Here is an 18,747-nt window from a genome sequence, read left to right as displayed (position 1 = left end):
CAAAAAAAAAAAAAAAAAAAAAAAAAAAAAATTTTGTTGGGATAATGACAAAATGGTAAGAAACGACTTCTAGTTATAAAGAATTTTAGTAAAATATAATTATAATATCATTCTAGTTCCCTTTTAAATAAAATTTGAAGTCTGCAGAAGACACAGATTCCTAACATGCATGTTGAATAAACACTGAAAATTAAAACAGTTGTTATCTATTTAACAACTGAGAAGTATTTCATGAAAACCACTAATTTTCTTATGTTTCCTGACATAAGAAATAGAATAAATCTGAATGATAAAAGACTGTTGTATTACTTACTTACCATTTGCATTCTTATGATCCAGCAGCAAAAATTAAAAATAAATAAGTAAATAAAACTTGCAAACTTATTTAATAATCTTTTATATTTAAATAGCCTTCCCAGTAAAGTAACCTCATAAATAATTGGCAGAGGTGTTTTCTCATACATATGAATGACCAGTATCACACATAAAAAACACTTCTCTTCTCCCTTTAAGTCACTAATAACTGACTTTGTAGTTACTCTTTTATAGTGGAGGTGTAGCTTAAAATCATGATTTATCTCTGGATTTGCCACCAATAATCCAGGGCAGATTCTACTATCTAAATTTCAGAGAATATTTCTAGCTCAGTGGGCTCTAAAGTCAAGAAAAGTATCAGGATTTCAAATCTAAGTCCTTTGTTGATATCTCAAAGATTCAAAATGAGTTCATGGTTGCCACTAATGCTGAGTATAAGAATTATCTGGGTCTGATTTTAAATTAAGGAATTTACAGATATAGACCAGTAATCAACATACTTCTTTTGAAAAGGGCCAAATAGCAAATATTTGTTATCTCTGTTACAATTACTCAACTTTACCACTGCAGTATGAAAGCACCCACAATATATAAATAATTGTGTATGGCTGAGTTCCCAAAAAAACCCTTTATTTAAAAAAACACCAGGCTCAGTGACCACACCTATAACCCCCAGCACTTTGGGAGGCCAAGGCAGGCAGATCATTTGAGTCCAGGAGTTAGAGACCAGCCTGGGCAACATGGTGAAACTCTGTCTTTATAAAAATATACAAAAAGTAGCTGAGTATGGTGGCTTGTGCCTGTAGTCCCAGCTACTAAGGAGGATCATTTGAGCCCAGGAGGTTGAGGCTGCAGTAAGCCAAGATGGTGCCACAGCATTCCAGCCTGGGTGACAGAGCGAGACTTTGTCTCAAAAAGTAAATACATAAGAAGATAAAAAATAAGACAATGACTTCTAGGACACAGTTTGCAAACCCATGATACAGATAATTAAGCTCAATAAATTTTGTAGTATAAAGTGGGCCTTTAGAGAAAGAAAAAAGGTAAGAAGCAGAAACAGTTACAAGACTATGTTGTGATCGGTAATTCTTCAAAATAAAGGAATTAATTTTGAATTAATTTTTTTTTTTTTTGCTATGTGTAACCTAATGCGCTTTATTACATATCTGAGTTTTTTCCAAGTTAAAATAGAGTTTAAAAAAGAAACTTTCCTTATAGGGCAAATAGGCTGAAAAAAATTGGGTTAAACTTAATGGAAGAAAGCTCAACCTCATGGCAAACATAGGCCAACATATGCTGAACTGGCTACATTAAGCATTTTTATTTCCAGTAAAGAAAACTTACATTTAATTTATACAAATTCCTAAAAAAGTGATTACTTACAATCATAGGAAGTTTACGACTATCCAAATATAGGCTCGTGTAGCCAACATAAAGCAGAAGGGCAGCAATGCAGTACAGGAACACAAAGACAGCAAAGGTAACATAGAATTGTGCAGAAGAAGAGTAATCGCCTACGAGGACAAGACTTTTCCAATTTACATCACATACGTTTACACCTGGAGGTGGCTGAAATGATGCCTCATTCAACCTATTAAAATAAATGTATGAATTACTGGACTTTTCCCAACAGAGACAGAAATATTTAAGCAAAACACGGAAGTGACATTTCAAAAAATATTCCCCAAATATACTCAAAATATTCATTTGGGATAAAAGTAAAATTCAAATATATTTAAGCAAACTGACACTTTCATAATAAATGTATATAAGTTATACCTGGTATTGGTTTATGACATATTGAATATAGACTGAATTAAATACTTTTATACCCAGATACTATCTTCCTGCAGTAAAAAATTAGCCAGTTAGGAGGGATTATACCAAATAGTTTATACTTTGAGACATCATATTCCATTGTGGGAGGCAAGAGTATGTGCGACTAGCCCCAAGAGAGCCAATTACAACAATAATTCACATTTTAACCCTAAATCAATTAGTTGCTAATAATAAATATTGCCTGTCGTTTTTCCCATTCATAAACTGCAAAAAATTTATCATTAAAGAGGCTGTAACAGCTCCTTATATGAGAAGCATGTAGGAGAAGGGATACAAGATAGAGAGGGTTTGATGATTACTAACCACTTGTTATCTGACTTATCTTTAATATGGAGATTTTATTTAATCATCAAAACAGCCTTACAAGATAATATTTCCAATTATTGGACCAAAAAACTGAGTCCTAGGTCAATTAAGTGAAGTTAGTAAGTGAAAGATTCCCACCCTGGCTTAAACATAGGACATATTCCATAAATTTTTCAATGGATACTGATGTCAAACAAGACTTCACAGATGAAATATTCATTTTACTTTAAGAGTAAGAAAGTATGGCTTTATGCTAATGATGAAATGTAGAAGCTCTTTTCTTTATATATATATATGTCTTAAAACTATAAATACATTAACATTCAGCAATAGCAAAAAACTTGAGAATCTGGATTTTTCTAAGTTACATTAGGGCTTCTCATACTAAGGTGATAGAACAGTCTCCATTTTGCTTTATTTTTAAATTTCCTATCCTCTGTTAGAACAAAATTATCAAGGCAATATCACATTGTTATAAAACTTTCTAAACGCTTACTCTCACTTTCTGTACTATTTTGTCACAGACCAGGAGATGTTTTCAGACAGGCATGGGTCTGTGTACCACCCTTTGGTAGGTAATGATCCCTTACAAATGAGCATGCAATCTAAAATTTTCTACCCCTCACAATCAATAAATTACTGGAAATCTTAGTAACTCAGTGTGAAAGTAAAAAGAGTTGTGAAACCATAAAAAAGAAACATAACTCACCTGAATGGATAACCAAAAACAGCTGTAATCGTTTTATTCTCAGTAACTTTGGGAGGACAACTCGCTTGAATTTCTGTTTGGCCCTTAAAACCTCCACAGGTGGCAAAAGCAAAGATAGAAGCAAGCTATACAAAGTAAGACGAAAAAAGACAAAAGGAAAAAAAACATAAGCATTTCTATACCCCAAACAAGGGTCAATAAAACTGTAAGCACACTGATGATTAAAGATTGGCTCGCTAAAATTCTAGAAATTCTTCTTTTTTTGAGACAGTTTCTGTTACCCAGGCTGGAGTACACTGGCATGATCAGGGCTCACTGCAGCCTTCACCTCCCAGGCTCAAATGATCCTCCCACCTCAGCACCCCAAGCAGCTGGATCACAGGTGTACACCACCACACCTGGCTTATTTTATTTTATTGTTTTGAATTTTAGTAGAGACGAGGACTCACCATGTTGCCCAGGCTTGTCTTGAACTCCTTAACTAAAGCAATCCTCCCACCCTGGCCTCTCAGAGTGCTGGAATAACAGGTGTGAACCACTGTGCCCAGCTCCACCCTACCCTTTTTTAAAGAGATGGGTCTCACTCTGTTATACAGACTCAAGTGTAGTGGCACAATCATAGCTTACTGCAGCCTTGAACTCTCAAGTGATCCTCCCAAGTAGCTGGGACTAAGGAGTATGCCACCATGCCTGGCTACATTCTAGAAAAAAAAAATTTTTTTTTTGAGACGGAGTCTTACTCTGTTGCCCAGGCTGGAGTGCAATAGCACAATCTTGGGTCACTGCAACCTCTGCCTCCTGGGTTCAAGTGATTCTCCTGCCCCAGCCTCCTGAGTAGCTGGGATTACAGGTGCCTACCACTGTGCCAGGCTAATTTTTTTGTAGGTTTTAGTAGAGACAGGGTTTCACCATCTTGGCCAGGCTGGTCTTGAACTCCTGACCTTGTGATCTATCCATCTCGGGCTCCCAAAGTGCTGGGATTACAGGTGTGAGCCACCGTGCCTGGCTAGCAATTCTTAAACACAAACTAAGACGGTAAAAGACATTAAAACATTCATTTGCAAACCTCAATAAATATGATTGTATTTTTCCGAATATAATATAGAAATGAATGTACCAGCCCATATGACAATTCATTTGCTCATACTTTAGTGTATCTACTAAATATTAGTATGAAATACAGAGTGAGACTAATTTATTAGTATCAAAATCAAAAGGGGTGAATTGGAGGTATTTTTATTTGGAACCTAAGTTACCAGTAATTTGTAAAGCCAAGAGGGTGTAAGCAGAGAAGAGATGCTACTTCATGACCCTGTTAAGCCTCCCTTGTGGGTACTGCCAGATCTCACAAAGTTGTTGGACACTTATTTTCCTAATCATGCATATAATTAAAAAAATGTAATGATGTTCTCTCAAATTCTATCTAAAACATAAAAAAACCTGGAAGTAACCTAAATGTTGATAGGGAATCAAACTATAATTCATCCATTCATTCATGCAATGAAACACTATATAGCCATAAAAATGTTGGAGATTAACACCACAGAAAGTGTTCATTATATATAAGGTAGGTTTTAAACAACAAAAACTAGAAAGGTTATGCATCAAAATTTTAACACTGGTCATCTCTCAAAGGAAGATAAAAAATAATTCCTTTTTATTTTTGTACTTGTAAATTTTCTACAAAACAACATAAGCAAGCAAAAAACTCCAGATATGCTGTTAAAGTCCAAGAGCTCAATCTTTCAGCAAATGGTGATGGTTCTATTTTCTAAATACATTTGGAATCTGACCACCCGTACTGCCTCCTGATCTGAACTACCATCACCTCTTGCCTGGATTTTGTGCCGACAGCCTTCTAAATGATCTCTCTGCTTCTGTCCTTGCCCCAGCTTCAGTCTGTTATCAACACAACAGCCAAGACAATCTTTTAAAATGTTGTCCTTTGCTCAAAAGCCTCCATTGGCTTTTAAGCTCTCTATGAATAAAAACCAAAGTTCATATAAAGGCCTGCAAGATCCTTTCTTCCCTTGTATTTCTGACCTCATGTTGCTACTTTTTCCTTTACCTAATCTGTATATACAAACTGGTTTCCATGCGATTCCTTCAGGGCCTTGATTCCTTCAGGGCCTTCGCACCGGCTATTTCCCTGCCTGGAACACATGGTTCACTCCCTCACTTCCACAGCTTCCTGTTCCAGTATGACCTTCTCAGAGAGGCCTTCCCCTCACCACGCTGTATCAAACAACAGCACTCCCCATCCCACACTACCTATTCCCTCTACTCTCTTTCTGCTCTATTTCTCCTCCGTTCTAATTACCATGGCTTGACACAGCACTTAATTTGTCTGTCTTTCCCTACAATAGAAACTTGAAGAGACTTGGTTTTGTTCAAGGTCACACAAGGTCTACTACTGCTACTCAGCAAGCAGTAGTAGATAAAATTCAATGAAGATTTGATATCAAACCTTCACTTGATATAATGCCTCCCATGGATTATTCTAGGGCCTTGAATTTTGTAGGCCATAATTCAAATCATAATAATTGTCAAGGGTTTCTTTTCCCCCCACCACAAGGAAGAAATACACGAAAAGAATTTGGTTACAGATACGAAGAGTCTGAGGGAATATCCAACACATAGTTTGGGGTCTTAACTGTTAAGAGGTGATCCCTGGTTTTTACAGGAATTCAAAATATGTAAAAATAACTTTCCTTGGAAAACGTGTCATGAAGTCGTTTTTCATTATTTATATTAAATAATGTCTTAGGTTTAAAAAAAAAGAGGTAAAGATAGAAGAACCGATATTCTCTTAGAATGAATATACATGAATACACAGAGTGAAAACAAAAGGCCACAAAATGAGTCTTGGGCATATACCCGCATTTAGGTTAAAAAAAAAAAAAAAGAGAGAGAGATACACAAATTGAACCAATGGAGCAGAATAAAGAGGTAAAGAGGCCAGGAAAAGACTAGTATATATAAGACAAATTGTATCTAACAGAGTTGATTTGTAGAAGACAGAGGAAAGGAATGTGGTGGTTTTAAAGGTATGCCCACAAACTCTTTGATATAACTCCCATCAAGAGGTGGAGCTTGATTTCCCTTCCCTTGAGTGTGAACTAAACACAGAGATGTGCTTCTACAGAATAGAACACGGTACTGCAGAAGAAATGGAATGTCTTTTCTGAGATTCACTTATGAAAAGATTGCAACTTTCTTCTGTTTTTTTGTTTGGAGGAGACAGAGTCTCTCTCTATTGCCCAGGCTGGAGTGCAATGGCTTGATCTTGGCTCACTGCAACCTTCACCTCCCAGCTTCAAGCAAGTCTCCTGCCTCAGCCTCCTGAGTAGTTGGGATTACAGGCACCTGCCACCATGCCTGGCTAATTTTTGTATTTTTAGTAGAGACGGGGGTTTCACCATGTTGGCCAGCATCGTCTTCATCTCTTGACCTTGTGATCTGCCCGCCTCGGCCTCCCAAAGTGCTGGGATTACAGGCTTGAGCCACTGTGCCTGGCCAAAGATTGCAACTTCTCTCTTCCTTTCTCACTCTCTTGAACTTTCTCATTCTCTGGGGGAAGCCAGCTGCCATGTTGGAAGGATACTCAGGCAACTTTTAGAGACTCAACTTTTAGAGGACTGCCAGTAACCACATAACTGAGCTTGGAAGGGGATCCTCTGAGGCTTGCCAACAGTCATGAGAATGAGCTGGAGGCCCTGAGATAACAGCAACCCCAACCAACAGCTTGACTGAAACCTTATGGGTGACCCTAAGCCCAAACCACATAGCTAAGCTGCTCCCAGATTTCTGACCCAGAGAAAAATGGATGAGAAAATAAAGGTCTGTTGTTTTAAACTGCTAAGCTCGGGGTAGTTTGTTATATAGCAATAGATAATACAAAGAAGCTGTTCAGTAAATGGTCCAGATGAGCTGCAGACAAAAGTAAAAAGTCTTTAAAAAATTTAAAAACAATATAAAAGAAAACCTGTGGCCACATGAAAAGGAAGAATTTAAGATTTTTTTGTAAAAAAGAACCATCAATTCAACTACAGAAAAAAATCTTTTAATCAAGTCAGCTGTTGAATATAAAACAAGCTACCAACTAAGTGGACATATTTGTAATAAACATGATGTCACAAAGGATTTACTAGTATATAGATCTAAGAGAAACCCTTGCTCACATGTACTAAGAGAGGTATTAGAATGTTCATAAAAAGGGGGGAGGGGAAAAGTAACAGTAAAATGGATGCAACACCATAGTATATTCTTACAATGGGAAGTTATATGGCAAAAAAGATAGAATTATAGCTACCTACATCAACGTAGATGAATCATAGAAATCTAATGCTGAGTTAAAACAAAAACTATGTTGCATATGACTACTTAGAGTATAAAACCATTTTTTTAAAAAGTTCTGTTTACCTGCCTACATCACACCTGACCCTATTTTCATTCAGGCCCCCACCATTTTTCACAGGGACTAACCTAGCACACTCTTCCTCTCATTTCCAATTTCATTCCAATTGATACTCATCCTCTAAAAGGTGGGCTCTACAGCTGCAGTACCCTGTAATACTACTTGTGACTCTTGAACACTTTACATGTCACTAATCTAAATTGATACGTATTCTAACTGCAAAATACACACTAGATTTTTGAAGATTTAGTACGAAAAGGATGTAAAATACCTGATTAATAATTTTCATATTGACTACTTGCTCAAACAATAATCTGGATAGACTGGGTTAAGTAAAATGTCTTGTTAAAATTATGGCTGGGCATGGTGGCTCACACTTGTAATCCCAGCACTTTGGGAGGCCGAGGAGGGCAGATCACGAGGTCAGGAGTTCCAGACTAGCCTGGCCAATGTAGTGAAACCTCGTCTCTACTAAAAATACAAAAAATGCTGGGCGTGGTGGTGAGCACCTGTAGTCCCGGTAACTTGAGAGGCTAAGGCAGGAGAATCGTTTGAACCCGGGAGACAGCTGTTGCGATGGGCAGAGACTGTGCTACTGTACTCCAGCCTAGGTTAAAGAGCGAGGGACTGCCTCAAAAAAAAAAAAAAAAAAAAAAATAAAATTAATTTCACCCATTTCCTCTTACATTTTAGGGGGTTAATAGAACACTGAAAATTACAATGTGGCTTGCGTTTTTGGTTTCCATTGTATTTTTTTGTACTGGACAGAGCTAGTTTAGAATGATGTCACACTGATCTGAAAAAAAAAAAGCCGATGATATCCATCCCATTTAAAGGAAGTTCCTCAGTGGTTTTTCAACCTAAATTAAACAAACAAACAAAACAACACTTAAACTTCTTAATTTGGCATAAAGAGCATGGCTGATCTATACTCAAGTTTATCTTTCTAGATAGATTTATCTGCACTATATTCACTGCCAGGTACTGTACCATTCTGTCACGTTGTACTGCTTACTGTTCTTGAAACATAGCATGTATTTATGTCTTAGACATATATGTTTCTTCTGCAGGGAATGCCGCCTATCTCTAATTAGCTCATTTTTTAAGGCCCTATTCAATTCCTTGTGGCAGAACTCATGATTCTTCTCTTGAGCTATCATAGACATTAACTCTGTTATATATGAACTCTACTGTAGGCATCTTTCTTGTGTAACTTGCCTTATAAAAAATAAAATGAGGCCGGGTACAGTGGCTTATGTCTGTAATCCCAGCACTTTGGGAGGCCAGGGCAGGAAGATTGCTTGAGCCCAGAAGTTCAAAACCAGCTTCGCCAACACAGTGAGACTCTGTCTAAAAAAAAAAAAAAAAAAATTTAAAAATCCAAAGGAAAAACGAATTACCTAATACAAAGAGTAGCAAATGGCACATCACACTACAGCTTGTTGCTTTTTTTATTTTTATTTTTTGTAGTTGGACTCTTACTCTGTCGCCAGGCAGTGGTGCAATCTTGGCTCACTGCAATCTTGGCCTCCTGGGTTCAAGTGATTTTCCTGCCTCAGCCTCCCGACTAGCTGGGACTATAGGCACAAGCACCACTAATCCCAGCTAATTTTTATATTTTAGTAGAGATGGGTTTCACCATGTTGCCTAGGATGGTCTTGATCTCTTGACCTCTTGATTCAACCACCTCGGCTTCCCAAAGTGCTGGGATTACAGGCATGAGCCATAGCGCCCAGCCAGTTTGTTGCTTTGAAGACTATCACTAATACTGTTCCTTTGCCAGACTGTCATGTTTTTGCACCTGGTCTTGTTTAGGATTTTCAATGACTAGCTAGCAGAAAACCTGGCACATAGCAAATGCTCACTAAATAACTGCTTAAGGAGAAATTAATTTCCAATAACTCACAAATAAAACCATATTTGACTCTTACATAACTATCATTTTAAAGCTTTTTGTTATAAGGATAAATAAATACCATGACAGCAATTCTGGTCTTTATCTTATGGAAAAAGGGACAAAAACACATATTTTATATTAAACAAAGCACAAAATTTTCTGAGGGTAGAATATCCAACTATCTAACTTCTTCCTATATTCTACTGCTATTTTGATCTAGATTCGAAGTTATATACTGGCAGCTTGTTGGTAAAACCTGGCCTGCAAGTGTATTTGTATGGCCTTTCTAGTATTACAAAAAAATGTGAATTTGTTGTCACTGTTTTAATATCAGGATACTACACATAAAAATTTGGATTTCCTGCTTTTCCTGAGTGTGTGTGAAAACCGAAGAATCGCAACATCAGACCCACATTCTCATGAAGAAACAATCAGAACTGAATGACAGATGTCACTTATGGCAAAGAATGTGCTTTCCAGGTTATCTCCTTTATTTTCTTATCAGCCCTCAGGATGCGTGGTAGTTGCCAGTAATCACGGACATACTATTGTTTTTCTTCCAAACATCTTGCTTTACTCATTTACTTTAGAGGGTGGTTCCTATGACCATTTCAGTTTCTAACCCTAGTCTAAAATGAAAAAGTACTGGTGTTCTGATTTGTATTTTCTGGCCACTTCTGAAATTCATTTTCCAATACACTCCTACCCCATGAAGAATGACTGAAACTACTGACATAAAATTCTATCTGCAGGGTAACTAGTAAGAATTCAGGGGCAGGGTGACAGCAAGCTTCTTTTTAGGTCAGAAACATTACATGTTAATCATACAGCTTCAAGTAATCAGAGAAACAGTCCCACATACATCTCTGCCCACCAGACCCAGACTAGATGACCACCATGGCAGATCTTATTCAGAGATCTGTAACATCAGGGTGAATATTACAGCCTGGTTTTCTAGAGCACTAGTCTCCAAATTAGACTGGAGTAACCAATTAACTGGTACACAAGAATATATAAACTTCTATTTTTATCTACTTTTAGACTTAACGAATTGAAGGTTTATGGCAATTAATATACCACTGAAACTGACGCTGGGAGTGGACATCAGAAGGTCGCATGTCAGTCAGTATAGCATGCTGGGTATCCTGAAGGTCAAGGGAATCTCATACACAGAAGGACAGACAGTGATAACCTCATTTATTTCACTTTTAGTGGTCATGCATTACAATGTGAGTGGGCCTGGGTTTATGAAATAAATTGTCTCGTTTTAACCAAAATAACCTTCATAAAATCGACCTGTGGGTTTAATATGTCTTCAAAGAAATGATAGATTGGTAACATACACACATGTATAAAAAAGGAAAATGGAAGCATTCATATTCTCTATATACTCTATAACTATATTCATCAGCCTCATTACAATGTAAAAACATACTACTTAATCAGATCACAAGAAGGTGGCAAAACAATGAGAAATTATCAGAATAGTGTCTGAAATAATACTGATTCAAAATACTAGGATTTAAAGATATAAACAAAATTTGCACTGAATATATAACATACCTTAAGATGCTAACTGACATGGTAAAACATGCATCTAACTTTTAGATGGCTGTGTCCATAAAATTTTGCACTAATAGGAGTTCATGATTAAAAAAAAGACTCTGGAGGCTGGGTGCAGTGGCTCATCTCAGCATTTTGGGAGGCCAAGGCAGGAGGATCACTTGAGCTCAGGAGTTCCATACTGGCCTGGGTGACATGGTGGACTCTGTCTCTAAAAAAAAATAAAAGTAGCTGGGTGTGGTGGTGTGCACCTGTAGTCCCAGCTACCCAGGAAGCTGAAGTGGGAGGAAGGCTTGAGCCTGGGGAAGTCAAGGCTGCAATTAGTTGTGATCCTGCCACTGCACTGCAGCCTGGGTGACAGAGTGAGACCCTGTCTCGAAATAAATAAATACATAAATAAAATTTAAAAATAGTTTGGAGACCTAACTCCTATTGCTAGGCCATACTCATTCTGAGGATTCTACTAGAGAATACAAGTATTCACCTGGTTTATGAGTGTTGTTTACATGTTTCTAGTTGCAGGATCCTCACTGCTATTTAGTTCCATCATTAATCTGAAATCATCTACTTAAAATCTCTTTCTGTCAAAGGTTTAGTTTACCAAAGTAACATGACTGAAATCTTCAAAAATAGATATAAAAGTATATTATATATGAGTGTTTACATGCAAAACAAATGTATCCTGGTTTTACTAAATCAAATGACCATTCAGTACTTAAAACGAACTATTATAACACATTTACCTTTACAATCAAAAGATTAGATGCCCAAGGTATTGATTTTTTTTTTCAAGATGGAGTTTTGCTCTTGTTGCCAGGCTGGCTTGCAGTGGCATGATCTCGGCTCACTGCAACCTCCGCCTCCCGGGTTCGAGCAATTCTCCTGAGTAGCCTCCTGAGTAGCTGGGATTACAGGCATGTGCCACCACACCCAGCTAATGTTGTATTTTTTGTAGAGACAGGTTGCTCCATGTTGGTCAGGCTGGTCTTCAACTCCCGACCTCAGGTGATCCGCCCACTTTGGCCTCCCAAAGTGCTGGGATTACAGACATGAGCCACTGCGCCCAGCCCAAGGTATTGATTTTTATGAGTCAAATCTGAAATGTTTACTAAAGTTATTAATTTAAAAAAAGTATTGTGTATTGACCAGGCATGGTGGCTCATGCTTGTAATCCCAGCACTTTGGGAGGCTTAAGTGGGTGGATCATGAGGACAGGAGTTTGAGACCATCCTGGCCAACATGGTGAAACCCTGTCTCTACTAAAAATACAAAAATTAGCTGGGCATGGTGGCTTGCATCTGTTGTCCCAGCTATTTGGGAGGCAGAGGTTGCAGTAAGCCAAGATAAGGCCACTGCACTCCAGCCTGGTGACAGAGTGAGACTGTATTAAAAAAAAAAAGTATTGTTTTTGATGCTGATATTTCAGTTTATTTCCACTGGGCAAAAAGTCAGTTGAAAAGTGCTTCAATTTCACTCTATTTCCCTTTGCTTCTAATGTACAATAGTAGAAAACTCTAAATAGCCTGCCAAGATAATTCTATAACCTTTAAAAATCTGTACTATGGCCAAGTGCGGCATGGCTCACGCCTGTAATCCCAGCACTTTGGGAGGCTGAGGTGGATGGATTGTCTGAGGTCAGGAGTTTGAAACCAGCCTGGCTAACATGGTGAAACCCTGCCTCTACTAAAATCACAAAAATTAGCCAGGCGAGATGGTGGATACCTGTAGTTACAGCTACTCGGGAGGCTGAGGCAGGAAAATCGCTGGAACCTGGGAGTTCCAGCACTCCAGACTGGGCAGCAGAGAGAGTCTCTGTCTCTAAATAAATAAATACCATTTTCCAATTGCTCTACTATTTTCATGTCTTTTAGAGTGAATCAGTATACAGATTGTTGATCTGGCTGGCTGTCACTTTGTGGAAAACTGATAGTGTTTGTTGCCACTGATATAATTTGAGTTTTTAAGTAAAAGTTAAGTTTTCTTCATGTGTTTTAGAATGTTTGATGTAGGCTCAACTTGACTGTCCCCTCCTGCTTCTATCCCTGTCTAGCGGACTTATGGTCATGGTCATTTCTGCTTGGCCTTCTGAGTCCCCTAGTCCACAAACACCACACCTTATGAAGGAACCCCCAAACCACCAACAGAAGTGAATTCAAGTCATCACAGATCTAGACCTTAAGCCTGCAAGTAGATTGGTCCAGGTCTTGAGTGGCTATATATATATCTTTATTTCTACACTTTTTTTTTTGAGATGGAGTCTCACTCTGTCACCCAGGCTGGAGTGCAGTGGTGCCATCTCGACTCACTGCAATGTCCACCTCCCGGGTTCTATTTCTACACTTTTAAGTACTCAGCTCTAAGTCAGTCATAAATTCAGAGAGTCGATTCAACTTTCTCCAGATTTATTAATAGTTAGCAAATTTGGGAATAGTCCTTCTCCCTGCCATATTTTCTGTTCTGTTTCTGGTCCCCAGTGGTGTTTACCTCATCAACTCTTTTTTTTTTTTTTTTTTTTTTGAGACGGAGTTTCACTCATGTTACCCAGGCTGGAGTGCAATGGCGCGATCTTGGCTCACCGCAACCTCTGCCTCCTGGGTTCAGGCAATTCTCCTGCCTCAGCCTCCTGAGTAGCTGGGATTACAGGCACGCACCACCATGCCCAGCTAATTTTTTGTATTTTTAGTAGAGACGGGGTTTCACCATATTGACCAGGATGGTCTCGATCTCTTGACCTCGTGATCCACCCGCCTCGGCCTCCCAAAGTGCTGGGATTACAGGCTTGAGCCACCGCGCCCGGCACCTCATCAACTCTTAATGTGTGGTCTGTGGACCCCTGAAAGCTCCCAAGGCTCTTTCAGGAGTTCGTGAAGGTAAAACATTTTCATAACAATACTAAGACATTATTTGCCTTTTACACTGTGTTGACATTTGTACTGATGAAGCAGATACACTGGTAGGGAAAACTGCTGGGCTTGGTAAGAATCAGCAAGAACACCAAACTCTATTTCATTGCCACACACTTGCAGTTAAAAAAAAAAACAGAACAAAAAACACACACCAGTTTTACTTAAGAATGTCTGAGGAGGCTGGGCGCAGTGGCACACGCCTGTAATCCCAGCACTTTGGGAGGCTGAGGCAGGTGGATCATGAGGTCAGGAGATCGAGACCATCCTGCCAGCATGGTGAAACCCCGGCTCTACTAAAAATACAAAAACTAACCGGGTGTGGTGGTGCAGGTCAGTAATCCCAGCTACTTGGGGAGGCTGAGGCAGAACTGCTTGAACCTGGGAGGCAGGGGTTGCAGTGAGCAGAGATCGTGTCACCGCACTCCAGCCTGGTGACAGAGCGAGACTCCATCTCAAAAAAAAAAAAAAAAGAACATCTGATGAAGCAGTAAAAATTTTATTAAACTTTGACCCTTATATTCTCTTAATAGTATGATAAAATGGGACATGCAAATAGAGAATTTTGTTGCATACCAAATACAATGGTTGTCTCCAGAGAAAGCATTTAAGCAACTGAGTTGTAAGCTGAACTAGCCCCGCTTTTTTTCGCTAACCACCAAATTTCTCCGATCTTCACAGTCAAATAGCTGTTTATGCTCATTGTCTTCACTTTATTATCACACATTCATTCGGCCTACTACAATCTGGCTTTTTCATTTTACTGAAACTGCTCTTGCTAAAGCCATCAATGGTCTGATTAGTAAAAGCAAGGGACACATTTTAGTCCTTATTTTACTTAACCATTTTGCAACTAATGTTTTGGGGCTCTCTTTTCTTGAAATTCTAATAGTGATGCCAAAGCATTATTTCTCTCCATTTCCTAACCATTCCTTCTCTCCTCTGCAGGCAGATAGCTGCTGAATCTGCAGCCCAAACATATTTTAAATTCTCGGTCCATATATACAACTGTATCCTATAGGATACCTCCAAAAGATCTAAAGAGACCACAAACTCAATCCATCCAAGTCCTTATTTGACCTTCCACAAAAATCTGCTCCTCCTACTCTTAATGACATACCTTGAATAAGATGCTAATGGCAACCAAGTCAGAAAGACCGCAGTCATCTTAGGGTCCTCCCTCTTCTTTACCTTCCAAATATATTCTAATTTGTAAACCCCTTTTGTCAATCCCTTTAGTCCTGCTGAAACTAATTTTAGGCCCTCATAATTCCTCAGTCAACAGATTTCCCTTCCTCCAATTCCGACCTTTCCAATCCATCCTCTACACTGCTAATAAAATGAACATTTCTAAAAGGCAAATCTAATCATATTATTGACTTGTTTAAAGCTTTAAGTAAGTTCGTATCATCTAAGGCAGGGATTCTGGGCTTGAGTGGAAATGATCCAATAAACACTCCAACATTCTGTACCCTATACATAGGCATTTTCCTAAGGAAAGGGCCCAGATTTCCAAAGATTAACCCTAGAAGCAGCCAAGCTCTTTGAAATCTTCTCAGAATAATCTCAAACCATATTTTCTCACCCAGTATATATTCCCACCAACCCCCAATTACTTTAAGTTCTCACACAGGATTATGCTGCTTCAACATTTCCTAACCCTGAATATAAGATTCCTTCTGCCTAGAAGGCCACTCCCCAAGTAAACCAGTGCCCATCCTTCAAGTGGTCTTTTATCTATGAAGTCCTCCCTAGTACCTACAAGCAAATGTTCTCTTCCTCATTTCATCTACTATTTTTTGCATACACCTTTATTATAGTTTATTACTTGGCATTTTCGTATTTTTTTTCATGCCCTTCATCCTTAATAGATCATGAGGAAAAGACCATGCTTTATTCATCTTGGTATGCTAGTGTGCAGCACGGAGCTGGTATAAAATAGTCACATATTTATCGAATAGATATTTACCACACCATTAACAATGGTTAGCCTTTTCATAAAAGGCTCTCCTGTGTGGTAACAAGCTGTTCAAACTGAAAGTGGTATTTCCGTAAGGCGCTTAAAAAGGGATATTTTTTCAAAATACATCAGAATACGAATTAACTTATCACTAGTGCTTGAAATATTAAGGAAAAAAACTTAAGTCTATAGTTGTTTAAAAACTTGACAAATAATATAAGCACAGATGTAAACAACTGCCTCTTCATTTAAGTGTAAGTCTAAATTGCTAGTTATAAATTTAATTATAATCCTCAGTGAGACTAAATCTACCAGATATAACACTGTCTTAACGTTTATATTTGATAGCCTCGTTGTTGCGATTTTCCTCTTGCAATTTTGAAATGCTTAAATAATGGTTTTTTCCTTATACTTAAATCTGGACTTAGGTTTAAAAAACTCAAAAGTACATATGCGTCTTTAAAGTAGACATTTGTGTGAAGTCATCACCACTTCAGTTTTCAGAAAACACACACAATGTTCAGTGAATGGTGAAACCGCCTTACCCATTGGGCAGTTACAGTGGTCTAAGTAGGAAATCACATTAGGTACCCATTGGAGAAACTGAGTTTCTATGTTGCTTTTAAAAACATCTTCGGTAGGTTATTTAAAACAGGAAATTAGAAGTTCTTCTTCACCACTCTATCACTAAAAGGTGAAAAAGCTATGGATGTAAATGTTGCTGTCTATAAACACAACTTGCCTGTACAAATACGTACTGGGCCCCGAAGCTTGAAAGAAGCCTGCAGTGCCCGGTATATTCACCAACTCCTCCAAGTGACTGATCATTGCCAAGGTCGAATTAATAAGTGTTCCTTGATGTTAATGATTGTGAGTGTTCTCAGGAAAGGACTAAAAGCTGACTTTCTAAGCAGGATGTTGCTTGGAAATACCCAAAACAAACACGATGTCCATTCCTAACGTGTTAGTGAACCGAACTGACTCGATGCGTTTTGTTAAAAGGCCTTTCCTTCGTTTTCCTGGCCCACGGTTTATTTTTTACTATTTTTAACTAGGAGCCCATCTGAAAAACAAGTTAAGAACGGAATGCTCGCCAAATCACCTCTCCAAGACAAAATCGGCTACCCAGGGAGTCGGACCTCGAGTGGGTGCCGGCAGGGACGCAGCCGCTGAGCCTCTCCCAGAGAGCGACGCCGGCCGCCGGGTTCGGTTAGACCGCAGCAGGAAGTTTTCCCTTCCTCTGCGGGAGGCAGTGGGGCCAAGGGGAAATTTGAACTCTCACTCCACGGGGGCACCCAGAGGGGAGCTCCGGCGTGGGAGGGTGGCTCCCCAGGAGCCAGGCGGTCGAGGAACTCGTGATTCGACGCCTGCCGCCGCGTCTCCGCCCCGCGCGGGCCCAGGCCGCGGCCTCCCTGCCCTCCCGACCCTCCCTGACGTCCACTCCCGTCCCGGGGCGGCGGCCTCAAAGGCCGCAGAGCAGTGCTGCGTCCCGGCTCGCAATCCCCAGTCTCCCCGCCGAGGCGCCGCGCAGAGCCGCAGCTGGCTTGGCCGGCACGGGCTGCACTCACCCACTCGAGGACCTTGATGAAGCCGAGCGGCTCCTTGAGCGGGTTGAGGTTGATCTGGAAGCCGGACATCCTCTGAGGGAAGGAGGGAGAGAAAGTCAGAACGACTGGGCGGAGAAGGAGGGACCGACAAGACCCGAGCGGCTGGGCGGCGAGGAAGGGCAGGCGGGGCGCGCGCGCGGGCCGGGCTCAGAGGCGGGCCCGGGCGGCTGCGGGGCGGGGCGGGGCGGAGCGGCGGCGGTTGAGCCGCAGGCTGAGGCGCTGGGGCGGAGACGGAGAGGGGCGGCTGGGGAGGCGAGGGGCGGGCCGGGGCGGGGACAGGGAGGCTCCTCCTCAGGCCGCACCTGGCCGAGTCGACTGATCCGCTGGCGAACCAAGTAGATGTTGGGCGCCATGCTGCTTGCGCCGCGCCCCCTTCCCTGCGGTCCAGCCCTTGGCGCTCGGTCACTCCCTGCGCACGCGTGGGCTCCTCCGGCCCGCGCCGCGCTTCCGGCCCCGCACTGCTGGAGAGCGCCCTGGCCTGGGGGGCGCCTGCGCTTCCTCAGAGAAACCCTCAGTGACCCCGAGCTCACCACAGCTGAGCTCACTACACCCAAGCCGACCTCTCCCTCCCCCGCTTTCCTTCACAGATCCCAACTTTGATATGAATTTATAATATATTGGCACAGATGTAGCCGTGTTTCGAGGCATGTGTTAGGGGCCTTTGATTAAATGGTGGAAAGTTATTAGGAAACAACAGACTTAACGGCGACCGTGCTGTAGGGCACCTGGGAAGTGTGAATCACCAAACCTTCCTACACAAGTTAGGTTGATTTTCAAAGTTATCCTGGCAGCCATGGTTGAAAGATGAAGAAAGGTTATACCTGAAAAAAGAGGCATGGCCGGACAGGCCCTCGGTGACCTCCACTTTCACCTCTTCTACCCGGTCGTTCATCGTTGGTATCTTTCTTCAAGAAGCTGATGCCTTTAAGATTCGGCTTAAGTGATATTTTCCTCCTGGCGCCCAGTTACAGGAGCCCCAAGGTAGTGTGATCTCCTTGCTTGCTTCCTCAATACCTGGAAAGTTCCTGGACAGCTGGAATGTGGCATATTCGTGTATATGAAAAACCAGCTTCCAAGTACTTACCTGAATTTCCAAGCACGAATATGACTTAGCAGGTTACCTGCCGCTGAGGTTATTCCGTCATAGTTGACAGCTGTTATTGAACATCGTGCTAGTAAGCGAACCCTTTCTCTTTCGAGACCAATTTATCTCCTTGTTTGCTGTCTACAG

At 40.5% G+C, this 18,747-nt stretch overlaps 1 protein-coding gene and 1 long non-coding RNA gene across 3 annotated transcripts in view; both read right to left on the bottom strand.

The window, feature by feature from the left end:
- Positions 1–17,762, bottom strand: part of SYPL1 (synaptophysin like 1) — a 23,692-nt gene extending 5,930 nt beyond the window's left edge. The window contains exons 1-3 of one of the 2 annotated variants that reach the window (XM_032276322.1): positions 17,478–17,762; positions 3,170–3,294; positions 1,699–1,906 (exon numbers count right to left, since the gene is read on the bottom strand). In XM_032276322.1, the coding sequence (XP_032132213.1) occupies positions 1,699–1,906; positions 3,170–3,294; positions 17,478–17,546 (402 nt within the window). In that variant the 5' untranslated portion in view covers positions 17,547–17,762. The remainder of the gene's footprint in view (positions 1–1,698; positions 1,907–3,169; positions 3,295–17,477) is intronic. The other variant, XM_032276323.1, reaches the window with a different exon arrangement.
- LOC116550337 lies at positions 13,059–14,225 on the bottom strand. Its single transcript, XR_004268342.1, has 2 exons — positions 13,847–14,225; positions 13,059–13,530 (listed from the first exon to the last, which is right to left on the bottom strand). It is a non-coding gene; the product is annotated as an uncharacterized LOC116550337 (long non-coding RNA).
- Positions 17,763–18,747: the final 985 nt, after the last annotated feature.

The sequence above is a fragment of the Sapajus apella genome, unplaced genomic scaffold (assembly GCF_009761245.1).
Source record: "Sapajus apella isolate SASKATOON/1434 unplaced genomic scaffold, GSC_monkey_1.0 scaffold7, whole genome shotgun sequence".
NCBI classification, from domain to species: domain Eukaryota; kingdom Metazoa; phylum Chordata; class Mammalia; order Primates; family Cebidae; genus Sapajus; species Sapajus apella.
This window is presented reverse-complemented; position numbering and strand designations above follow the sequence as displayed.